Source organism: Schistocerca piceifrons, unplaced genomic scaffold (assembly GCF_021461385.2).
Source record: "Schistocerca piceifrons isolate TAMUIC-IGC-003096 unplaced genomic scaffold, iqSchPice1.1 HiC_scaffold_2510, whole genome shotgun sequence".
Lineage (NCBI taxonomy): Eukaryota > Metazoa > Arthropoda > Insecta > Orthoptera > Acrididae > Schistocerca > Schistocerca piceifrons.
The window spans coordinates 1,173,701-1,200,436 of NW_025728455.1; the positions used below are offsets into that span (position 1 = coordinate 1,173,701).

At 43.1% G+C, this 26,736-nt stretch overlaps 1 protein-coding gene across 2 annotated transcripts in view; it reads left to right on the forward strand.

Moving 5' to 3' along the window:
• LOC124743690 (ankyrin-3-like) overlaps nucleotides 1–26,012 on the forward strand; it is a 42,608-nt gene extending 16,596 nt beyond the window's left edge. For both annotated transcript variants that reach the window (XM_047248864.1, XM_047248865.1), the window contains exons 2-6: nucleotides 3,372–3,541; nucleotides 3,657–3,701; nucleotides 10,482–11,058; nucleotides 13,869–14,018; nucleotides 25,482–26,012. In XM_047248864.1, coding sequence (XP_047104820.1) covers nucleotides 3,454–3,541; nucleotides 3,657–3,701; nucleotides 10,482–11,058; nucleotides 13,869–14,018; nucleotides 25,482–25,974 — 1,353 coding nt within the window. In that variant the 5' untranslated portion in view covers nucleotides 3,372–3,453 and the 3' untranslated portion in view covers nucleotides 25,975–26,012. The remainder of the gene's footprint in view (nucleotides 1–3,371; nucleotides 3,542–3,656; nucleotides 3,702–10,481; nucleotides 11,059–13,868; nucleotides 14,019–25,481) is intronic.
• Nucleotides 26,013–26,736: the final 724 nt, after the last annotated feature.

The following is a 26,736-nucleotide window of genomic DNA, read 5'->3' on the forward strand; positions in this document are numbered from 1 at the left end:
AGTTTTTTTTTTCATTCCTTCTGATAAGTGTTCATTATGCCGGCCTTGAAATGTACGGCATATGTCAATGCTGTATTCAGATTGTTCCCACACTGCAGCGGGCATGTCTTGAGTTACAGGTTCCACAGCTGCTGTTATGCGATGTCTCGGTTCATTCACTATTGTTGGTAATGGAGGCACATGAACGGAGTCTTTCATAGATCCCCTCCTATAGTCACATACAGTCAGGTCCGGTAACCTTGGAGGCCAGTAATGTAAGGGTGAATGATCTGGTCCATTGCGATCGATCCATCGTTCGGTAATCCTTGGATTTATAAATTCCCGCACTTCCAGATGCCAGTGTGGCTGTGCCCCATCCTGTTGGTAAATGAAGTCTTTCGAATCCAGTCTCCAACTGTGGGATAGGAACTTTCTCCACCATATCGAAATATGTACTTCTTGTAACAGTGTTCTAGGCCAAGGAAAATCGGACGTACGTCTTTTACTGTTCTAACTGCACAAAACACATTCAATTTTGGAGAGTCTCTCTCATGTTGTACAAGTTCATGTGGTTGTTCGCTACCCCATACTCTCACATAATGACGGTTCACCTCTCCATTTAAATGGAATGTTGCCTCGTCACTAAACACTAAGCGTGGAAGAAAACTTTCATCCTCCATCTTGCTAAGACCTAAATGACACAACTCCACACGTTGTTGTTTGTTACCTTCTCGAAGAGCTTGCAGTAGCTGAATTTTGTACGGTTTCGTAAGTAAAGGTGTAGGCATCACACGCCAGGTGGACATCGGGGGTATGTTAAGCTATCGAGATGCACGGCGAATGGATTTGTGCGTACTCCTTGTGAAACTATGGCGGATGCTTTCGACGTGTGTGTCAGACACTCTGGGATGACCTGGCGATTTGCCTTTACACAAACAACCTGTTTCTCGGCATAGTTCACGTCATCGACTACTGCTGTGTGCTGTAGGAGGATCCACATCAGCCGGCCGGAGTGGCCGAGCGCTTAAAGGCGCTACAGTCTGGAAGCGCACGACCGCTACGGTCGCAGGTTCGAATCCTGCCTCAGGCATGGATGTGTGTGATGTCCTTAGGTTAGTTAGGTTTAAGTAGTTCTAAGTTCTAGGGGACTTATGACCACAGCAGTTGAGTCCCATAGTGCTCAGAGCCATTTGAACCATTTTTGATCCACATCATATACAGTACGAAAGTCACGCTGAATGGTTGTTACTGACACGCAGTTCGCAAAACGCTTTCCGTTGTCCCGACACCATTTTTACTATTAGGAGAACTAAAGGTGGCGCACACCGCTGCTACCTAGTGGTAACCATGTAAAGCTCGAGAGTTTGCTCTTTCCAGGTGTGTGTTGTTCACCCACATATCTCAAAGAATGGATCAAATGGCTCGAAGCACTATGAGACTTAAAATTTGAGGTCATCAGTCCCCTACACTTAGCACTACTTAAACCTAACTAACCTAACGACATCACACACATCCATGCCCGAGGCTGGATCCGAATCTGCGACCGTAGCAACAGCGCGGCTCCGGACTGAAGCGCCCAGAACGGCTCGGCCACAGCGGCCGGCTCACATATCTCAAATACCATAATAGCTATGATCTTTTTGAAATCGGGTGACACTTTTTGACACACCCTGTGTTTCATAGAGCGCAGTTTCCACCAGCACCTCGCTCGGGTGTACCCGCTGGCGTGTCCTTAGCCGCCTGAGGCTCGCCTAACTCGGCTAACGACACTTCTGTAGGCGAGACACAGCCCCCTGTCCTCCTCCAGCTCTGCATAATACATCTCCACGTATTGACACATACTGCAGTTTAATTTGAAAAGGAGAGGCTGATCCCCGTCCCCTGCAGTTAATACGAGTACGACGTCGCTCATCCAGCAGTTCCTCGCAGTTAAGCAGGTGCAAACATGATAACGATCCCTTAAACGGTTTCGAAACTGACGTAAACAGTTCAGCTGATCAGCCAGTATACAGGGTGACTCACCAAGGTATGCAAACATTTTAACATTATATTCTACAAGTAAAACTAAAGGAGAAAGTTCGAATAAACATAGGTCCACAAATATTTAGCTACGGGGTTACGGCTCATAGGAGATTTTGCCTGAAATTTAGCAACTTCGCTAATATGAAGCCATCGCAAAACTGTACGAGGTTAAAGTAAAAAACCTATTTCCATTTACTTTGTTGTTATTAATTAGGTGAATCTAATAAAACATTTTCCCACGAGGTCTAAAAGGCGAGACGTACTTGTAATTCCTTCAACAAGAAATGCCCCGCTTCCTCGAAGGTGTTCCACTAGCAACGCGATTGCAAATGTATTTTCAACATGACGGTGCGCCTCCACGTTTCGCCAACGCAGTTACTAAACGTTTAAATGATCATTTTCCTCAGAAATGGGTTGGTCGTGGTGCTACACGTCTGTGGCCACCCAGATCGCCCGATTTAACGCCAATGGATTTTTGTATGGGACGGATGAAAGACATAGTTTGTGAGGACAAAGTCAGTACACGTGAGGCATTACTTGCTCACGTTATGAATGCAATAGGCGAAATTAAGAACAACCCTGTGAAACTGAAACGAGCAACAAAATCTGTACCTACACGTGCAGGTAAAAGCACTGAACTCGGTGGAGACATTTTTGAACATTTATTTTGAATGTATTGAGAAATTGTATGTTCAATGTACAACTTCCTTAACGGTGAGCTTTGTCTCTTCTGGTTTAACAGGAATTCACGTGTGCTGTGGTATTAATTAAAGCAGATTATCTGACACATTCATAGACCTTCAGTTAACGTTATTAGCATTATTTTTCAAAATCAAATTCTCTACAAAATCAAATTCTCTAAATAATTTGTGGAAACATCTGGAATTTATTAAACAAATTGGGCCAACTAGTTTATAAATTGAAAACTTTATGAAATTACTTGTTTTATTTTCTGGATGTCCTGGAAAATTACTGCAGATACACGCCTGGGACAAGTTTTATTAGATTCACCAGACCAACAACAACAAGATAAATGGAAATAGTGCTTTACTTTAACCTCGTACAGTTTTGCGATGCCTTTATATTAGCGAAGTTGGTAAATTTCAGGCAAAAACCTTTATTAACCGTAACTGCGTAAATAAACATTTGCGGACCTATGTTTATATGAACTTTTTTCTTTGATTTTACTTGTAGAATAAGATATTAAAACAACTGTATATCTTCGTGAGTCACCCAGTATATTCGGAACAACGGAGTGGCAGCCGCCTCGTAAAATGGTGTAATCAAGATTAATTTACGCTAATTTATTTATTATGAAGCTAGCTGCTAGAAAATGTCTTTTTAGGTTACACTTATTCCGTAAATTTCAGGTTGTTCAGCAGACTGCAAGTTTGGTGAGGTTATTTTGACAGAAAAGTTCCTTACTTGTCGCGACACCTGAGACATTACGCCATGTTCTGCAGAAGCTTTAGTTGGTTCATCCGCATTTTTGTGGCGGTAGTCATATCTACTGGCTGCAGCCACCCAATTTCTGTTACAGGTAAAAATTTTACTTTGTTCGATCCATATGAGTCTGGGTGTGATAGTAGATAACCATATGAAATGAAATATATTTTTAATTTTTTCGTTGAGATTGTTACGAATTTCTCTTTCAGAATTCTATACAGAAGTCACCGCACATAGTTTAACAACCAACAAAGGTAAGTGTTTCATCCATTGCTGCTACAGACACCTCATGGTCCACGTGGTTCTTTTGGTACTAGTTTATTTAATCACGATGGTCTTATCTCGTGGTTTGAGACGTCCTCGCCGGCGCCGTGGGGAGGCGAGCGTGTGCAAGCTTCCCTCCAGCTGCCTGCGCCACCTGTTGCCTGCTTCTCGCCGTGGCGTGGCGGTCGTATTCAAACACACTGCATTGCTACCTATTTTTAGAACGGCGAAAGACGATGTAAGATAGTTGTACACTAAATTAATCACAAATTATGTGATATCTCATTTGTTCAGAAATCTCTCTCGTCCAAGGGTCACACAAACTTGTATTCAGCACTGTTCGTTGCTCCTACATGATAGGCAATACGTGCCTCACACGCTACTGTTTTTCCAGTAGCATAACTGGCAGAGACGGGCGTGACCCACCCGTGGTACACGCCGGCGTGGACTTGTTGGAATATCTGCTTTGTGTCAAGGGGAAGTCACAAGAATTCTGCAACCGAACTACGCAACACCGTTGGGTATCAGTGTATCATTGCCTTTGGTATTGCAGAAAGCTCCCGTTGGAATGCCATTTAGTCGTCATGTTGCACATACTGGGTGATTTTTACCACAGAGTACAGACTCTAGGGATTGATCGATGAGGGGATACGGAACAGAAATGTCTAACGAACTTATGTCCGAAAATGCACGGTTTCCACGCTAGAGAATCTTTATTCAGTCACATACTGTTACAAAGACTGCCGTATAATTCGCGCTGTACCACGCACCGACAATTACAGTGTGTGCTGAAAATCGTTTCCAACGCATGCGTGTATGCGCGCCGTAGCGTGCTCTGTCTCACACGCTCACATCGAGCAGGCTGCAGCCGAACAGTGTCAGAGGCAGGATGAATACGCTGCCCCAGTGTCTCCACATCTGGAATGGACTTTTCATACGCGCTACTCCTTAGTTGACCCTGTAACCAGAAATGTAGCGGGTTGAAATCTTGTGAACGAGCAGACCGTATAACTGGACCTCCTCGTCCGATCCTTCAACCAGAAAAGATGCGATTGAGATGCGTCCAGGCGCTAATGGCGAAGTGGGCTGGAGGACCATCGTGTAGCAGCCACATAACCCTTAGAATCATCAGTGCACTGTTTCCAGCAAGTCACCCACAAGAAACGCCGATATTTCCGACCTGTCAGGCGACGTGGGAGGAAGACTGGTCCCAAAATAGGTAGCCAATTATCCGAGCCCAGACATTCAGGCTGCCACGATGCTGATGATTCGCTGTCATCATACCATGGGCCTTCTGCATACCATCCCACAGATGCCTGTTGTAAAAGCTGAAGATCACGTAAGGATGGCGTCATCTGTGAATAGGACGAATGACACAGATCCCTGAATCGTGGTTACCTGGTGAAGAAACCAGTGACAAAACTGGTACAGATGTGGAAAGTCTGTCGCTAGTAAGCCCTGCACACGCTCTAACTGATAAGGGTAGTAACAGTCGTCATGGAGAATGTTCTACACGGTCGTCTGGCTTACCCTGTAGTGGTGGGCCAACTGCCTGCTATTGATATGGCGGTCGCCTTCCACAGTGCTGATTAAATTTTCTTACAACTCTAGTGTCCGATCATTTAGGGTACGTCCTTCATGACTTCTTGCATCCTAGGTCATGATGTGCGAGAAACAGTATCACCCTCTAGGAGGAAACCGTGAATACTGTAACCATGGCTGCATGGAATTACACTGTAGCTTCTGTAACAAAGTATGATTCAATAAATGGTGCCTAGCATGCATTTCTGGACATCATTAGACATTTTTTGTTCCGTATACTCCCATTCATCGACTCCTAGGGTTTGTACATGGAATTTTCACAAAAGTTTACCAAAACTCCTTTAGTTGTGTTGTGCTTCACGCCGCACTTTTTTTCCATGGCTATTTACTCACAATTTCCTCTATTTCCTTCGTGTCCAAGTAAAATCAGATGTGTCAGATTAATTCGCCTCTAAAATTCGGGTCCCAAAACTTCTCATCAATTTTAAACATGTTCTTTGTGTCAACTGCATCAAAATCCGAGCTTGTGTTGCAATAAATTAAGTATTTTCGTACGCTGTGTGCCACGGGAAACGTACTTTGTGCTATAACGTCAGTTGCGTTTAACATTTCTCCTCGATAAAAACTTTGGACTAGCAACCCCATTCAAAGAAACATTTACCAAATATTTTATTGTGTATCAACGTGAATAAACGTAAATTTTTGAGAATTTCCGTAAGTTACCAATGATGTGTATTGGTACGTCATAGAGAACCAGTGTGTGTGTGTAGTGCTTGTTGTAAGTAACATGTCGTGTTCTGTTGTCTGCATTTGCTGTAAACTAACGATGATTTTGATTTTGTTTTCGATTACTACATCTAAACACTTTCAGGAAATTAGTAGCTTTTATAGAAGGTGCTACTGCTGCCGTAAAGAAAATCTCGATTTGTGTACAGACTGCTTCAGATCTTAATGGTAACTAGCTATCCTTCGAACTTAACTGGTCCAGAGTATAAGAAAGAATAGAAGGATTACTTTAGCGATACTTGTTTGCCGTTCTGTAAGACATTACACCAACCATACTGCAGCCACACTCTGTAAACTATCCTTGAAAGTGGGAAGAGTCAGCTGACGTTTATAAGCTAGGATCAGTCGACTGGGATCTGCTGTGCATGGGTGTTTCTGGAGAGTTCTCAACAGTCATCTATCAGATATACCACAGATACCTGAATTACTATCACCTCTTGCTGTCGCTTCTACAGGAAGTACGTGATCTGTCACTGCTTATCTACTTGGCTGTCAGCAGATTCTACAACAAGTACATGATCAGTCACTGCTTATCCACTTGGCTGTCAGCAGCTTCTACGGGAAGTACATGACCTGTCGCCGCTTATCCACTGGACTGTCAGCAGCTTCTACAGGAAGTACATGATCCCTCACTGCTTATCCACTTGGCTGTCAGCAGCTTCTACGGGAAGTACATGATCTATCGCCGCTTATCCACTGGAATGTCAGCAGCTTCTACAGGAAGTACATGATCTGTCACTGCTTATCCACTTGGCTGTCAGCAGCTTCTACAGAAGTACATGAGCTGTCACTGCTTATCCACTTGGCGATCAGGAGCTTCTACGGGAAGTACATGATCTGTCGCCGCTTATCCACTGGACTGTCAGCAGCTTCAACTTGAAGTACATGACCTGTCGCCGCTTATCCACTGGACTGTCAGCAGCTTCTACGGGAAGTACATGATCTGTCGCCGCTTATCCACTGGACTGTCAACAGCTTCTACAGGAAGTACATGATCTGTCACCGCTTATCCACTTGGCTGTCAGCAGCTTCTACGGGAAGTACATGATCTGTTGCCACTTATCCACTACACTGTCAGCAGCTTCTACAGGAAGTACATGATCTGTCACTGCTTATCCACTTGGCTGTCAGCAGCTTCTACGGGAAGTACATAATCTGTCGCCGCTTATCCACTGGACTGTCAGCAGCTTCTACAGGAAGTACATGATCTGTCACTGCTTATACACTTGGCTGTCAGCAGCTTCTATGGGAAGTACATGATCTGTCACCGCTTATCCACTGGTCTATCAGCAGCTTCTACAGGAAGTCCATGATCTGTCACCACTCATCCATTTGGCCCTGAGAAGCCTGTCAGTGGCAGGACTGGGCTCCATGCATCAGGGTGGACTCAGGGCGTCATACCCATGACCCTGACGAATGAGACAATGACATGTCTGGTACATCTTATTTGCAACAACCATTTTTCGTAGTATGATGTAGCCTTTCTCATTGCATCTACTACTCCTTGAAAACGAAAGTTAACTGTCTCCAGTGAAGGTATATACTTGTTGCAAAACATGCTTCCTCCACACCACTTCTCTCTCTCTCATGACACTTGTTTCACCCTCACCTACAGCCTTATTTAAAATCAATCAATTTAAAATCCTTGCACTCTACTTACTTTTTCTGACTCACTTGATTGCTGGACTCCTTACTCCTGTACTGTCAGAAATCGAACTATTTCATTTTACCAATGCTTTGTGTCTTACTAGGTGCTACAAATAATAATCATAATAATAGTAATAATAATAATACTGTACACACCCTACAACAGAACAGGGGCCACTACATAATATGTCTTGAGTTAAGGTTTAATTTATTTCATGTATTGTTATGGAGATATTTAAAGGTATGTGGTTTGTGTATCTCGATTTCTCTATCATACGTGCATGGTACAAACTACTGTGCATTTTATGAGACATTTACCGTATGCAATTTATATGCCTTGATATCTTTACCATAGGTCCATGGTACAAAGTACAAACTACTGTGTATAGCAGGAGGATTATGTGTGGAAGATGAAGTCCATACATTCGTTTGGCAACCTCTATTTGCACCACATCGTGTAATTCGTTAATGCTTTATTTGAAAATAACCATTAATTAATGGTAACTTATGCAATAACTATCACATCATTATGAAATAGTAATAGTAAAAGTAATCTTTTGGAAATAATTTAGTATTGTGAGCGAAACACATTTAGACACATTTGTTTTCATCCCTCATAAATTTAATTATATCCATTGGGGGAGGGGGGCTAATTATGCCTCTACTCAACACAATGTTGGGTGTTGTGAGATTGGAGAATGTCAGGATTTGGATCTAGCTATGCCCACCATCTCGATGTTATGTTTCTAGAAAGTCATATCAGACCGTGATAGCAGTTAGTTGATCCCCTGTGAGTATCAGTTCCTGCAGAGAAACTTGCTGGATTAGCGGTTAAGGGCAGAGTATACAGATTTCAGGCGCAAAATATCGTTGTTTCCTTAAATAACTGCAGAAATCAGGACTGTGTATTGAATACACTACCTTCTGACGCTCTTAGTATTGTGCTAGATCTCCATTTTGATATTCTGCACAAGTAATTGTAGAAAGAGATTAACGATAAGAGGTCTGTTCCTTCTGGGCTTTTTGTACAAGCAAATAGGAAAGTTCTAAGGGAGGATGTAATAGATTTTGGTCCAAAAATGGATTTTTCAAAAATATTATTTTCTTCATCTACACAGTTTACTCTATGCTGTGTGTGAATTTTATCGTGATAGCGGTTTTACAAATGCCATTAAATTGTTAAACTGATTAACTCTACACAGCCGGTGCCTTTTCCAACAACTGGGAAACTGGTTGCTTCAGTGGAATATTTGTCACTGTCAAAGCTATTTTCTTTCGATTCCTTTGGCTGACGTCTATATCATTGCCTGAAAACTTTCTTGCATGTGGTTCATTTACGTTTTGACAATACTAATACATATTAGTAGGTGGAAGGTTGAATTCACAAATCTTTACGTGGGAGTCCACATTTATGCATAATTGGTGGTGGCAAAACTATGTTTAGGAAATGGAGGTTTCATGGAAATCGGGTTACCAAAAAAAAGAGGAAGAAATTAGAAGTGAAGAACTTAAGCTCTTAGCTTATCCAGTGACAAAGCACCAGTGTACCATCTGTGTCTAAAAGACGATCAGTGTAAGTTGAACAATATAAAATGAGATGTATTCCCATAACACTCATTACCAGAATATGTTATGAAAGCATTTAATCCCACATTCAAGTTTCTTGCAAGCCCTGATTTATTGAGGAACTGTCTTCACGGAAAGTCACAAAATTGCATATGAAAGCCTCAGTAATTTAATTTGGATTACATGCTCAAAAAGGACTTTCTGTGGACTTCAAGTACTTAAAATAGGTGTCTATGATGCCGTTATATGTTACAATAATGGAAATAATGGCAGAATTGAAGTTCTGAAGAGATTTGGTACAGATCCTGCTGTGCATACAAGAAAAGGATTTTACACCATCGACGAGAGCAGGGTCAAGGAAGCTAACAGATCAGTGTCTTACCTGCAAAAACAGGCCATGCATATTCTAAGAGGAGAGAAGATAAACCTGGAGGATGAGGAATATCAGTATGGAGGATTTTAAAATTGAGGTAAGCTTATTACATTTAGAAGTATGAGAAGAAAATCTTTGAACATCATTTTCTCTGTTTTACATTTTTTTTACTTTATTGGAAGCCTTGCCTCAAAAAGTATATGTTCTAATGCTATGAAATTTTCAGGAACTGTTAACAACGCTCTGCTGTCTCGTTGGAACTAAAAAATTCTGGATCCACCACTTACTTGCGGATATTTAGATGATTGTATGTAGAAAAAGGAAATTTGGATGCGCAAAATTAAAAACTCTTAATGATACAATTTGTACCACAATTAATAACTGTGGTTCACTGGTCTTATAACCTTTTCAGGACACTACAATAAAATTTTCAGATTAATTGCATCATTAGAATATGAGCTATGGCTTTTTATAAAAAAGAAAATAAAAAATGAAAAATTAAAATTTTGGCAAAATATTAATCATGCATATTTTATTATATTTGGCTGTTGAAACACAGCTCTTTTGCTTTATGCATACAAAATTTTAGATTGCACATTAATAAATATGACGGTAATGATTTTTAAATAAATGTTATCATTTTCCGTTACATCCCCCCTGATAAAGTATTTTTAATGATTTTTACCTATTCACTTTCGGCATCAGTCTGACACAGCAAAGAAATCATATTGTTGCAACTGGCATGCGATTGGAAACATATCCTAACTGCAGGTTCATACAGATTTGATTGCGGCTCATACAAGTATAGAGAGTATTGTGTGAGGGCAAAGAAGTGATCATTGACACTGTGTTCCAGAATCCCTCACAGTGGGACGAGTTCAGGCGGCTGAGGAGGCCACGGCCGAGGATCTGGGCGCTCTGCTGGACGCAGGGGACGGCGCTGTGGTGACTCTGCTGGCCGGAGACACGCGGCTCGTGGCTCACAGGGCTGTCTTGGCCGCCAGGAGTCCCGTGTTTGCGGACATGTTCCGTCGCGTCACTGTAGAGGGCAGCAGCAACCAGCTCGTACACTCGGACACAGAGGGTCCTGTGATGCGCCAGGTGCTGGCATACCTCTACACCCTGCAGGTGCCCCAGCTGCCCAGCATGGCCCCAAAGCTGCTGGTCGCCGCCGACAAATACGGCTTGTCGGTACTGAAGGCGCATTGCGAGCAACAGGTGGCCTCACAGCTGTCTGTCGAGACTGCGGCAGCCACAGGTGTTCTCGCGATTAGACACTCTGCTAACAGGCTGAAGCAGGCCGCCATCGTCTTCATAAAGTCCCACTTGCTCCACGTGGTCGCGACGCAGGGCTGGGGTGAGGCTGTAGTCAACGACCCACAAACTGTTGTGCAGTTGACTCACCTGATTGCAGAGACGCCAACAGACACCAGGTAAGCCACTCATCTACGTTGCACAGCTCTGAGTGTGTGTACTGCCAAGTATAAAACGTCCACCACTAAGTTTAATTAGATGTGCCTGCACAGTAAAATTGATATCATTTTCTGATATACACTATGTGATCAAAGTATCCGGACGCCTGGCTGAATATGACTTACAATTTCGTGGTGCCCTCTGTCGGTAATGCTCGAATTCAATATGGTGTTGGCCCACCCTTAACGTTGATGACAGCTTACACTCTCGTTCGATCAAGTGCTGGAAGGTATCTTGGGGAATGGCAGCCCACTCTTCACAGAGTGCTGCTCTGAGGAGAGGTACCAATGTCGCTCAGCGAGGCCTGGCACGAGGTCGACTTTCCAAAGTATCCCAAAGGTGTTCAATGGGATTTGGGTCAGGATTGTGTGAAGCCCAGTCCATTATAGCGATGTTATTGTCGTGTAAACACTCCGCTATAGGCTGCGCATTATGAACAGGTTCTTGAAAGTGGTGAAAGATGCAAACGCCATTCCCAAATTGCTCTTCAACAGTGGAAAGAAAGAAGGTACATAAACCATCAATGTAGGCCTGTGCTGTGATAATGCCACGCAAAACCTCCATGACAAATACGTCCACATCATAAAACCAGCGCCTCCGAATTTTACTGTTGTTACTGCACACGCTGGCAGAAGACGTTCTTGGGGCATTCGCCATACCCACACCCTGCCATCGGATCGCCACATTGTGTACCGTGATTAATCACTCCACACAACGTTTTTCTACTGTTCAATCGTCCAATACTTACGCTCCTTACACCGAGCGAGGTGTCATTTGGCATTTACCAACGTGATATGTGATTTAAGAGCAGCTGCTTGACCGTCAAATCCAAGTTATCTCACCTCCCACCTAATTGTGACTGTACTTGCAGTGGATCCTGATGAAGTTTCGATTTCCCATGTGATGGTCTAGATAGATGTCTGCTTATTCCACATTAAGACCTTCTTCAACTGTCGGCAGTCAGTCAGTCAACAAATGCAGTTGGCCTGTACGCTTTTGTGTTGTATATGTCCTTTCACGTTTCCACTGCGTTATCACATCGGATATAGTGACCTAGGGATGTTTAGGAGTGTTGAAACCTCGCTTACAGATGTATGACACAAGTGACACATCAGTCACCTAACCACATTCGAAGTCCTTGAGTTACGCAGAGTGCCCCTTTCTGCTCTTTCACGATGTGTAATGACCACTGAGGTCGCTGATATGGAGTACCTGGCAGTATGTGGCAGCACAATGCACCTAATATGAAAAACGAATGTTTTTGGGGGTGTCCAGATGCCTTTGGTGACATAGTGTATGTCATACAAACACAGGTGTTGTTACCATTGGACTGTCACACACTAACTGAATAGCATGTTGAAATGCTCTCAAAGAACACGCAAGCACAATGTAAGCAAATATAAAGAAATTGTAATTAGTACCTAAGCAGGATAGATGCCTCAAAGAAGTGCCGATCTGGAATATTTCAAAATTCGGTATCTCGTAAAGGACTCCTGCAACAAACACCAGTGACATTCTGATTTACGCTACTTTTAGTCTGTTAATGTCAATAGGAGTGGTTCTATTGAAAAACGTGTATCTTTGCACAAAAATACGATTCCTAGGTATTACTACAATCTATTGATTGGCTAACAATACTGCTACGCCCGCTAAACCGGCTGGTCAGAACAGGTAATAAGATTGTGGAAAGGGCCAAGGGTTGAAGTCAGTTACTGCTTCCAACCGTCATTCATTCTACATTACTAACCTTTACTACCAAAATGGCACATAGCCACGAATGTAACTCTTCAATAGCTGAAGGCCTCCAACAAGAAATCTTAAAGATAAAACCCAATTAAGAAAACAATAAAATAATTCAGAAACAACATACGCAAAGTGCAATACAAATGGCTGAGGGCCACAATTAAATTCGAAAATTTCAGAATATATTGGCATAGACCTTTAAAGGAAGAAGGCGAACAAGAAACCTTACAAAAACCAAAAATTCCGTTAAGACGGCAATAAAATAATTTAAAACCCCCAAAAAAAGCAACATATGCAAGGTGCAACAGAAATGGCTGAGGGACACAAATTTCATAACTTCAGACTATATTGCCATAGACCTTTAAAAGCACAAAGCCAGCATGTTTAACAACAAAAAATCTTAAAAATCAGCAAGATAAAAATCCAGTTAAGATAGCAACAAAATAATTTTAAGGGGCAACATATGGAAAGTGCAGTACCAATGGTTGAGGGCCACAATTAAACTTCAAAATTTTAAATTATATTATCTTAATCTTTAAAGGCAGAAGGCTGCAGTGTTTAAGCTTGAAAGCCAAATTTAAAAATTAAGTTTGCAAAATTTTAAGAAAACAAAACAAATAACCATAAGCCTAAAATTTAAAATAACTGACAACAGATAATTAAAAACCGGTGGCACTCAGATGGCCTCCAGAGAGGTCGGTCCGCTCTCGTTCACTTTGAAACTATGTCAACACATAGCTGTCATAAGCATAATTGTTGAGCTTCGTACGAGCCTTATATTTATGTATTATTTTGTACCAAATACTGTGTAATATTCTAGGCCACAGGTACGAGAAAATTAGGAGAAGCAATGTGTAAACTGATTATCTGAATTCTGAGTAATTCATCTTAGCGGGCTCGCTACTGTCTTTGGCAGTGTGTTTCGCATTATCTGTGTGTGGACAGTACCTCAGCGTACAGTCTGTGGTAATCTGACCACTGACTTCGATGTGAAAACCCTTTTTGAGGCAGTGTTCCTTCTGCGCAGCACGCCGAGCACTGGAGAGGGCAGGACCGGCCCCTCCCCGCAGCCGCAAAGTGGCCACAGCGACGACGGCCGGAGCCCAGCCACAGCTGTGGCCCCCACCACTCCCCAGACGACTCCACAGCCGGATGACGCCGCCGTTTCTCTCCTGCGGTGAGTTCCATCACTTCATGTGCAGACTGTCCACAACTACAGCGCGACATGTTCGGGAGATAGCCTAGTGTTAAAGCAAAGAAATCGAATGTCGCTAATTCCTGTTTTTGACAAAGCAGAAGTTATAGTTCTCGTATAAAGTTACTTCTTTTATAACTGTGACGTTCGACGAGGCAAGGATGCAAGGGATTCTCTACACTCTTCTATGGGTTTGCAGCTTGTCGTATTTTCAATTCCTAACACAACTGAGCCGCTTAATGAAATTATTTGTTGCAAGATGCAATAATACTGAATATATCCCCCAATATAGCAACTGTGTTGGTGTATTAGATGCAGTTTCTGTTTACAGGGATGGTTTCCTATCTTATGAATTAATTCTGTAGGGGCTGGATCTTGATTGTTGCTTATGACTAGCAATCACCTTCACACTTTCTGAAACTTGCATTGTCTTGCATTTCCACGAATACTCTCCCTACACTATAACGAGATATTCTCTCACAGGGTCTGTGGGAACGCGTGAGTCGTGTTCATGCCATTTATTCCATGTCATCTTCTATTACATTACTCCCGCCTCGTTTACTTATTCTACTTACTAGCGTCACTAACTTCCTACCTTACTTGTCCGTGAGCGGCAGCAGCAGCGCTTTCCATACGTCCACTGTCGTACCATCTCTGGAGCAACCGACAGTATTTCCGTGTCGTCGTGTGTCTGGTCGTCAGTGAGGGTGATCGGACCTGGAGCGGTTGGAGTTGGAACGCGGCAGAAGTGCAGTCCAAACGTAGTTGCAGTCAGATACTGAGCCTCCGGGAGGTCCGCACAGCTAGTACCAGCGAGGGCTACCGTTGGTTGGGCGTTCGGTCGGTCACCTCATCGACGAGGTGTATTTTCAGTCGGTTCCTTCCTGTGCAGAGATGTCGGTTGTGTTCCCTCTGCATGGCTGGGTCCGAGCCAGCGTCTCTGGGACGTCGACCATCCGAAGAAAGTCGGCTGAGTTGGAGACGGACCAGCAGTGCAGTCGGGACGCAGCAGCAGTGAAGTCGGGGAAGGAGCGCCGGTGAGTCGCGGTCCGCTCGTGACACAGGATGAACTGTTTGACGGACGGAGATTGGAGCGGGACGACCGCTGGTCGTCTCATCGGCCGACATATATTTGGTCTTTTTCACCGCTTCTGGGCCGCATCACTGGCTCATCTTGCAGGATGTGGTTCGGTTCCTTCTTGTGCAGAACGTCTTGGCCAATGGGCAAGAGTTCCTCTGCATGATTGGGTCAGAGCCATTGTACCAGGATCGCCGTGTCTCCCACTTCCCGAGAGACATCGGGTTCAGTCGGTTAGGAGCTGCATTGAGCTCCGGACAGGCGAGACTCGCCCGACCATTGCTGATACACGTGGTTTGAGTGCCAATGGCCTTGGTTGGTTGCTGGTCGGTCGTGTGGTCAGACGACGTGTTTCGTCACCGACTGTCCTTCGGTTTTGTGTGTGTGTCCTCCTGTGATATGTCCTACTTGTTCATCAGTCATTCCTTTTACGAGTGTTCGAGTTTCTTGTGGCAGTGTTTCGTGCAACACTGTGTACCCTGTGTCAGTTCGACTGAGCAATACGTTCCCCTAGGTAGTGTTATAGGCCCTTCGCTATTCCTTATCTATATAAACGATTTTGGAGACAATCTGAGCAGCCGTTTTTGGTGGTTTGCAGATGAAGCTGTGGTTTTTCGACTAATAAAGTCATCAGAAGATGAAAGCAAACTGCAAAACGATTTAGAAAAGATATCTGAATGGTGCGAAAAGTGGCAGTTGACCCTAAATAACGAAAAGTGTGAGGTCATCAACATGAGTGCCAAAAGAAACACGTTAAACTTCCGTTACACGATAAATCAGTCTAATCTAAAAGCCATAAATTCAACTAAATTCTTACGTATTACAGTAAAGAACCACTTAAATTGGAAGGAACACATATAAAATGTTGTGGGGAAGGATAACGAAAGACTGCGTTTTATTGGCAGGACACTTACAAAATGTAACAGACCTACTAAGGTGACTGCCTACACTACTCTTGTCCGTCTGCTTTTAGAATACTGCTGCACGGTGTGGGATCCTTACCAGATAGGACTGACGGAGTACATTGAAAAAGTTCAAGGAAAGACATCACGTTTTGCATTGTCTCGAAATATGAGAGAGTGTCACAGAAATCATACACGACTGGGGCTGGAGATCATTAAAAGAAAGGCGGACGGAATCTTCTCACGAAATTCCAATCACCAACATTCTCCTTCGATGCGAAAATATTTTGCTGACACCGACCTACATAGGGAGGAACGATCACCAAGATAAAACAACGGAAATCAGAGCTCATACGGAAAGATATACGTGTTCATTCTTCCCACGTGCTATGCGAGATTGGAATAATGAATTGTGAAGGTGGTTCGATGAACCCTCTGCCAGGCACTTAAATGTGATTTGCAGAGTATCGATGTAGATGTAGAAGTTCTGTAATGCTGTCTGCTTACTGCAGTAGCCAGTTGATCGGCTAAGACACAGCAGCGTGTGAATGTTTTCATACTGAGTTGATGCTGTCCCCCACGACGTGTAGTTCCACAGCCGTTGCGACGTTCATATATGTCAGTAGTTATTGTGCCTGGGCCTATTAACACAACAATATTTTAAGACGAGTGTTAATGGTCTCTTCGCCTCGCTGCAAATTTGGTTGTAGTGTTTTTGGTCCGGTGACCGAAATCAGGTGCTTGCTTCTTCGGCTGTCTGTCGGTTGGGTTGCCTTCCGATTTAGAGACTGCTGGTCAAGCTGCCTTTCTCGCCTAAACGGGCATTAGTGTTACGATCCCTGGCTAACCGTTGGAAACTTCTGAGGGCCGTTCCTTGTGTGCTAATAGTAATTTCCCTGTTTGGGTTTTAGTTATTTTATTGATGTGCGGCCTTCAGCTGAGTTTTAATATTTCTTAAATTAATTTCCTTGTTTTGCCCTTTTGCATGAAATGTTTTAAGATAGAGCTTTGTCCCTTTTAAATTGAAACTCTTTTCTAGGCCTTTAGCCGTTGAACAATTTGTTTGATATATGGCCTTCAGCCAAGTATCAATATCAGCTAAAATTAATGTTCTTACCTTGTCCTTAAGGCATGGGATTGTTATTTTTGTATAGGGGCCTTCAGCCTAATTTTATATGAAAATTTTTAAGATACGGCCTTGTGTCTTTTAAAATTCAAACTCTTCTTTCTAGGGCTTAACCCATTACATTATTTGCTGATGTGCTTCCTTCAGCCAAGTTTCAATATCTCTTAAATTAATGCTCTTGTCTTGCCCGTTTGCATGAATTATTTTAAGATACCTCCTTCTGCCTTTTCATGGTAACTGTCCTTAGTGTTTTATATGCAGCCTCCAGCCAGGTTCCATTTAAATTAAATTGCTAAGACCTTCAGCCTCTTTCGGTTGAGGATTTAGAAAATATTTTAGGGTGAAACCTCCAGAAGAACCTTGTCGTGACAGCATCTGCATTGAGAAAATATTCTGGACAAGTTACCCTTTTGGATCCCTGGGAATGGACTGTCAAGGTGGAAGTGACCGTAGAATAAGTAACTTAGGGATAACATTTTATGACTTGGAGCTTTGAATTCCTAAGTTTGGTTGTAGTTGGAAAGCTAGGGAGTTTAAAAACGGAACTGCAAAGACCCAGTGTAGATACAGTGGGGGTCATTGATGTGAAATAGAAGAAAGCAAAGGATTTGCCATAAGACGCATTGGGGTAATATCAACATCAAATTGTATAATGGGATTCGTTATAAATAGGAAAGCAGGGGAGTGTGTGGGCTACTGTGAACTGCTCAATGACAGTTTTTCTCACCAGATTCGATATCAAAAATGGTTCAAATGGCTCTGAGCACTATGGGACTTAACATCTGAGGTCATCAGTCCCCTAGAACTTAGAACTACTTAAACCTAACTAACCTAAGGACATCATACACATCCATGCCCGAGGCAGGATTCGAACCAGCGACCGTAGCGGTCACGCGGTTCCAGACTGAAGCGCCTAGAACCCTTCGGCCACACCTGCCGGCGTTTCGACATCAAACGAATACCGACAACATGGCGACGACACAAGCAAAAGGAGAAAAGACAGGAAGTATGGAATTGAAATGCGATAGTAGAGGAAAGAAAAGAAGAAATTGTCATGGGGATTATGGGCTTGGCACAGTGATGAGAGAGGTAAAAGTCTAATTGAATTCTGCAGTCAAATTGAAATGGTAATAACAAATACTCTGTTCAGGAATCATGTGAGGAAAAATATGCTTGGAAAAGACCCAGAGACACTGAAGGATTCGAGCTGGATTACTTCATTGTCAGACAGAGATTCCGACATCAGATATTGGAACGTAAGGTGTACCCAGATGTACACAAAGATTTAATAATTATGAAGAGTAGAGTGACGTTTAGCAGAATCGTCCAGAAGAATCAGCATAGAAGGATGTAGCATCATGCAGTAATGAGAAATGATGAGATGTGCTTGAAGTTAATGAACGATGTGTAAATGGCGGTAAGGAATATCACAGTAGGCTATTCAATTGAAGAGGAGTGGACATCTCTAGAACGTAAAATCACAGGTGGTGGACAGATAGACACAGATAAAGGGAAGCTAATTTCGAAGAAACCTTGAGTAACTGTAGAAAGACTGCCACTGATCAACGAAATAAGAAAGCATGTAAATGTTCAGAGAAAGACAGGAATACAGCTACATTCACTGAGGTGGCAAGGGTCGTGGGATACCTCCTAATGTCATGTCAGACCTGCTTGTGCGCAACCTGGAGCAACAACTCGAGGTGGTGGGGACCCAAGAAGTCGTTGGAAGTCCCCTGTAAAAATACGTTGCCAGGCTGCCTCTATAGCCATCCACAACTACGAAAGTGTTCCTGCTGCAAGATTTTGTACAAGAAATGACCTCTCTATTATGTCCAATAAATCATCGGTGGGATTCATGATGCGCGTTCCGGGTGGCCAAATCATTTACACCAGTTGTCCACAATGTTCCTCAAATCAATCGTGGACAGTTGTTGCCCACGGACATTATATCGTTGTTTGAGAAAATTGAGTCAACAAATGGCTGAAAATGGTCTCCAAGTAGCCAAACATAACCATTTCCAGTCAATGGTTCTTTCAGTTGGACGAGAGGACCCAGCCCTTTCCACGTAAGCACAGTGCATGCCATTACAGAGCCAACACCATTTTGCACAGTCCCTCTTTGGCAAGTTGGGTCCATAGCTTCGTGGGGTCTACGCCACACTTGAACATTACAATCAGCTCTCACCAACTGAATCCGAGGCTTATCTGACCAGGCCACGCTTTTCCAGTCGTCTAGCATTCAACCATCATGGTCACGAGACCAGGAAAGGAATTGCGGGTGGTAACATACTGGTAGTGAAGTCACTCGCATTGGTCATCTGTTGCCACAGCACTTAACGGCAAATTTGGCGCACTGTCCTAGTAGATACGTTCGTCGTATATTCTACATTGATTTCTGCGGTTATTTCTCACAGTATTGGTTGTCTCTTAGCACCGACCACTACATGCACAAGCCGCTGCTTTTGGTCGTTACATGAAGGCCGTCAGCCACAGCATTGACTGTGATGAGAGATAATGCCTGATATTTAGTATTCTTGGCACACTCTTGACACTGTGTATCTTGGAATATTGAATTCCCTAACTATTTCCGATATGGGATGTCCTATGCATCTAGCTCCAACTACTATTTGGTGTTGAAAGTTAATCCCCACTGTGTGGCCATAATCACGACGGAAACCCGTTCACACGAATCACCTGAGTACATATGACAGCTCTGCCAATGCACCGCACTTTTGTACCATGTGTATGTGATACTTCCGCTGTCTGTATATGTGCACACCACTATTGAATGGCTTGTCACCTCAGTGTAGGCCATTTAGAAATGACATATGTGGGATCTGCCGCGTAGACTAGGTGAAACAACTGCAGAAAAATTGTGAAAAAACTAAAAAGAAACAGTCTGTTGCAGGACTGACACATAATATAGAAAAATCAAAATTACAAACACCATGGGAATTCCACTGCCAGCCTCAGAAGACAGAGCACATAGGTGGAAAGATTACATTGAGAGCCTCTACGAATGGGGACCTTGTTTGATGATTTGATAGAGGAAGGAATCTGTGTCGACGTGGAAGATATACAGGATCTACTATTAGAGCCAGTAGTTTAAAGAACTCTGGATAATTTAACAACGAATAAAACTGACAGGGTACCTAACACTTCATCAGGACTACTAAGTTCAATGGCTAAAGTGGCAACCAAACGACAATTCAAGTTGGAGTGTAGAATCTGTGAGTTGGCGACATACCACCACTCTTTTACAAAAATATCATCCACATATTTCCCAAGATAGCAAGGGCAGATAAGTGTGAGGACTAGTGCGCAATCACCTTTCTTACTCATACATCCAAGCCGCAGACGAGAATGATATACAGAAAAAGTGAAAAGAAAATTGAGAAACTGTCAGATGACGATCAGATTGACTTTAGGAGAAATAAAGGCACCAGACATGCGGTTCGAAAGTTGTATGTTATAATGGAAGCAAGCAAAAAGTTTTTTGCCCTAGAAAAAGCGTTCGACATTATATAATTCTGCAGAATCTTCGAAAGTCTTACATAAATATGATTATATTACAGGGAAGGACAGGTAGGTTACAACATGTACAAGAAACAAAAGGGAACAGTATGACTGGAAGATAAAGATCAAAGTGCTCAGATTAAGTGTGTAGGACAGGAGCAGTCTTTTGCTCCTGCTATTCCATCTACGCATTGAAGAAGCTGTGATGGAAATATAATAAAAGTTCAAGGGTGGGATAAAATTCGCGGTGAAAAGATGCCAATGAAAAAATTGGTTGATGACATTGCTATCCTCAGCGAAAGTGAAGAGTTACAGGATCTGTTGATTGAATGGAGAGTCTGGTGAGTAAGGAATGTGAATTGAGAATGAATCACTAAAAGAAAATTCTACTGAGAAATAGCAGATGTCAGAAAACTTAACACTTAAATTGGTGGTCATGAAGTAGCCGATATTAAGAAATTCTGGAACCAAAATAACCCTTGATATACGAAGCAAGAAGGGCATGAGAAGCATAGTAGCAAAGGCAATATGGGTACAACTAGCCACCATAATTCTCCTGCTATGAAACATTTATGTTTGGATTACTACTTTGTATGATATTGAACCGTAGACAGTGGCAAAAAACCGAAACTGAGGAGACTAGGAGCGTGTCAAATGTGGTGCTAGAGAAAAGTGTTGAAAATTAGGTGGACTTGTCAGATATGGAATGAGGGGTTACTCTCCAGAATCAGCGACATACGGAAACACTGGCAAGACGAAGGAGATGTAGAGCGTAAAGACTGAAGGGAAAGACAGAGATTTAAATACATCCAACAATCAATTGAGTGTGTAGGGTGTAAGTGCTACTTTCAGATGAAGGTTGGTGCAAGAGAGGAATTCGTGGCAGGCCACATTAAACCGAGTAGAAAACTACTTGCTAAAATAATCTCATTTGACAGATTAATAGAATGTATATTGTCTTTAGTTCATAAAGGAAGTGCTACATATTATTGCTGAGCATGCAACACGCAGTTCGTAGTATCAAAATGTAGGTGTTTACGTCACATGTAAATAACATGGCCCGTTTCTCAGTAGACATTCAGTTTCATCGACGGTATATGGACACCTGTTAGAGAAAATTAATGAATGGTGTGTCAAAGTTTAATCTCTATCAAGGCTTTTATTCTGCTGAGGGAACTTTGAGTAATGGGTGTGAACTTCTGTGGAAAATGAGAACCCATTATTCCTCAACGTTGGACGCTTCAGTCTCCAGCGAAGCCAGCTTCTAACTCATCCAGAGCAATTGCATTGGGTTTAGCTCGGAATTCTGGGCGGGCAGTACATTCATATAATGTTGTTGTCCAAAAATTCTTGCCTGACAGATAATGATTTATGATAAGAAGCACTGTCTTGCTAACGCAAACAATGATGATCTACAGTATGCAGTACACGAAGCTGGGAAACGTGCTTGCTATGCTGTCGAATTTAGTGTTCTCTTAAACTCAATAGGGGAATGATACCATAACCACGGCAATGTGCCAATAATTTAACGCCATCTCCTCTCTCCTTCACTTCTGACATTACACAAGATGGCAGGTAACAGTCATCAGCCAAAAACAGAGCCTTCCATAGGATTGCCACAGGTGGTTCATCTGTGCAGACCATTCGTTTCCGTTCATCCATTGTCCAGTGGCGTCACGCTTTTCACCAATTTAAGTGTTGCGTAGCACTGACTGCAGAAATGTGTGCCTCATTGAGGGGGGGGGGGGGGGCTGCTTGACCATTTTACAACATTCTTTTTACCTCCCTATGCACAGTCTTTGTGCTGGCTGCAGTGCTTCATGCGATTTTTTACAGCGACCCTCCATAAAGCTTCATGGTTCCTGTCCATCAGTACATGCCTCTTCTACCTTTTGCTATGGTTGTTGCTCTGCATTTCCACTTCACAACAGCGTCTCCAAAAGTCGCCTAGGGCTACTGTGTAAGGGTCGAAACATTCCTGGTACATTTGTTACTCAGGTGACATCCAGTGTGTATTGGACATTCGAAGTCCTTAACCCCCCTGATGGACACATTCTGCTATTTCTGGTTCTGTACTGACGACACAAGTCTCTCGGCCTCCTTTTATACTGGCGGATCGGCCTCTCATTACACTTGTTGTTCAGACACACATTAGATAGAGGTATCTAGATACTTTTGATCTGACAGTGTAGCCTATCCCTGTAGTTATTCAATCTGTATGTTGAGCAAGCTGTAAAGGAAACAAGAGAAAAATTTGCATTAGGAATTAGAAGCCATGGAGAAGAAATAAAAACTTTGACGTTTACCAATGACATTGTAATTCTGTCACAGACAGCAAAGGGCCTGGAAGAGCAGTTGAATGGAATGGATAGTGTCTTGAGAGGAGGATATTAGGTGAACATCAGCAAAAGCGAAACGAGGATAAAGGAATGCAGTCAAATCAGGTGATGCTGAGGGAATTAACTTAGGAAATGAGACACTTAAAGTAGTAAACGAGTAAAGCTATTTGAGAAGCAAAATAACTGATCTTGGTCGAAGGAGAGAGGATATAAAATGTATACTGGCAATGGAAGGGAAAGTGTTTCTGAAGAAGAGAAATTAGTTAACATCGAGTATAGATTTTAAGTGTCAGGAAGTCTTTTCTGAAAGTTTTTGTATCGAGTGTAGGCCTCTATAGAAGTGAAAGATGGACAAGAAACGATGTAAACAAGAAGGTAATAGAAGAGAAATGCAGTGCTACAGAAGAATGCTGAAGATTAGATGGGTAGATGAGGTAACTAATGAGGAGGTACTGAACAGAATTGGAGAGAAGGAGAATTTGTGGTACTACTTGACTAGAAGAAGGGATCGGTTGGTAGGGCATGTTCAGAGGCATCAAGGGATCACCAGTTTAGTACTGGAGGGCAGCGTGGAGGATAAACGTCGTAGAGGGAGACCAAAAGATGAATACACAAAGCAAATTCAGAAGGATGTAGGTTGCAGAAGTTACTTGTCGTTGAAGAAGCTTGCACAGGCTATAGTAGTATGGAGAACAGCATCAGAGCTGTCTCTGGACAGAAGACCACAAGAGCAATGTACCTAAATGCTGTCAGGTCTTTAGTGTTATAAGAACGTAGGATTCCGCGACCAGTGTCATAGTGATTAAAATTCTTCTGGGTATTATGCCGCGTCATTGCTAAAAACTAACAACAATAATAAACTAAAACCGACGTTTCGGCCCAATCAGTAGGTCTTTAGTATGTTTACGAAGCCAACATGCAGCTCGGCTAGTAATTTGAATGGTATAAATTTGATGTACCGTAGTTTCCAAAATTAAAGCAACAAATGGAAATTTTGCAAGGTTACGTGTATTTTACCATAAAATAGTTGAAACAGGTGATAGTAAAATAGAAACGTTGTAAAATATAAAAACATAAACAGCTACAAAATGCACAAAGGTAGATAAAAATGTTCTTATTTTTTTAAAACTTAACCGATTTGCACTCACAATTCGACATCTGGTTAATGTGTTCAGCATCGGGTGTGACCACCTCTGACTCATGCAAGCCTGACAGTGACAGGGAAAGCTGTGAATGGTGTCATCGATCTCATGTGGAGGCAATTACACTATTCTTCCTGCAGAGCTACTCGCAAGTCTTAAAGAATTGTTGGCGGATGCTTATGTGATGCAACCCATCTCCCTAGTGTGTCCCCGGCATGCTCTATGGGATTCAAATTGGGAGATCGAGCGAACCACTCCATATGTGCAATATCTTCAATTCCCAAGAAAACGTCAATCACCTGATCTCTATGTGGCTTAGCATTATCGTCCACCAATACGAAGTCTACGCCAGAGCACCTCGCAAAAACCGCATATGAGGTCCCAAGATCTCGTCGCGATACCTGACAGGAGTTAAACCTAGCCGATTCACCCATACAACGTCATGAAGAGGTGTTCGAGTAGTCAACATAATCTGTGGCCACACCATCAGGCGTCCTCTTCGATATCAGTCTCTTACAAAGCTGTTTGGTTTCCGAAATCGTGTTCCGCATTCCCTCCATATGCAAATCCGTCGAGAATCACTCGACAGACTATATTGGAACTTACCTGTGAAAAGGACATGGATCCTTTGCTCGGCCATCTAGGTGGCATGTTGACGACTTTAACATTTCTTTCTGTGAAGATTTGTCAGAGGTACATATACAACAGATCTCTAACAATAAAGGCCACTCTGCTGATGATGCCTTCTGTATAACGTCTACCTCGATACAACACACCCAGTGCTGCGAGGTTAGATGGCAGTTGCCATGCAGTAACAAGGCGGTGCAGTGATGCCCTTTTAGCCAGATAGCGGCCCTCCCTTTCTGGTATCAGACGTGTTGGGTCCTGCCCTCGTCTTTGAGATACAGTTTCTGTCTCTACAAACTGTCCCCACATCTGAGAAACAACAGAGCGCAGGGAGCCTGGTAGGCGTCTTCTCTGTAGCATACTCCACCGTCTGTAACTGTGTCTACAGCGATTGTGGATGTGAGACTACCCAGCAAACACTACCCCATTTTGTAGTTTCACTGACTTCATCGTTGTAGTTGTTCAGTGACTGGAATGCCAGCTACCATGCAGAACACCATGGTTCAGGTACCTGATGACAGTTGGCATGATTACATTGGGAATTAGACACACGATGGGGAAATCGCAGTTTCTTGCTTTAATTTTGGACACCAGTCTATTGTGGTAACCTTCTTGGAGAGATGACTTTTTGGAACTCATCACAGTTCTGCGATAGTGTTTTGTCCTCAGACGTATGTGTTGGGAGCAATTTGTAAGTGTCTTTCTTTTGATGTAGGGATCTTTCTGGAGAAGAGAAGGACCAGATGCTAATCGTGGCAGCTAAGGAGGGGTCAGTGAGCAAGGTGCGAACTTTGCTGGCAGTAGGGGCCGACGTGGAGGCGAAGGACGACGACAAGCGGACACCACTGCACTGGGCAGCAATCAGGGGACACGTGGAGGTGGCGAGGTGTCTGCTGGAGGATGGAGCAGATGTCAACACCAGGGACAATTGGCAGAACACGCCTCTGCATCAGGCTGCATGGAATGACAATGCGGCTGTGGTGCGGCTCCTGGCGGCATCCTCTGCCGACCCCAACGCCAGGGATAGCGATGGGGGGACACCACTGCACGATGCGGCATGGCGTGGACACGCAGATGCGGCGACTGCACTACTGGAGGCAGGGGCTGACAGGGAAGTCAGGAATGACGATGCGGACACCCCGCTGGACCTAGCCGAGCGGAACAACCACCAGCAGCTCACATACATCCTAGGATCAAGTTCAGTGTAATGCAAACGAATCTGGAGTAAATAAAGCTTTTTATGCGACCTCTGCTACTTTTAACATAAAGAATTACGAAAATCCTGCAGTCTTGCTTTGCACCTATATTTACATAGTACATACAACGACCCCAGTACCATTACAACAAGAATGCTTCTAGACTACTACAGGTAAAAGGAGAGGCACTCCTTTTGCTGAAAATTCAAAAGAAATTGAATAATTCTCATTAATAATAAACATCAGGTTTCTACAGTATTTTATTGGTGGAAAATGCTTTTTAGGTCCATGTTTGGTGCTGTGTGGAACTTCTATAAAATGACAAAATTAATAGATGTTTTTGAAATGCCTGGGCTAGCAGGACAGAGCAGATTAGGTAGTGGAAAGGGGCCAAAATAAGTTGATGTCAGGTGATGAGACAGGATGCTTACGTACGTGTCACCTGTCAGATTAGTATCTAGGCTTATCAAGGGTCCCATATCACTCCAACTACACACGCCACACACCATTACAGAGCTTCGACCAGTTTGAATAATCCCCTGCCGACATGCACGGTCCATGCATTCGTGAGATCGTCTCCATACCAGTACATGTCCATCCGCTTGATACAATGTGATACGAGACTCGTCCGACCAGGGAACATGTTTCCGGCCTTCAACAATCCAACGACGGTGTTCATGGACCAAGGTCAGGCGTAAAACTTTGTGTCGTGCAGTCATCAAGAGTACATGAGTGTGCTTTCGGCACCAAAATACTTTATCAATGATGTTTCGT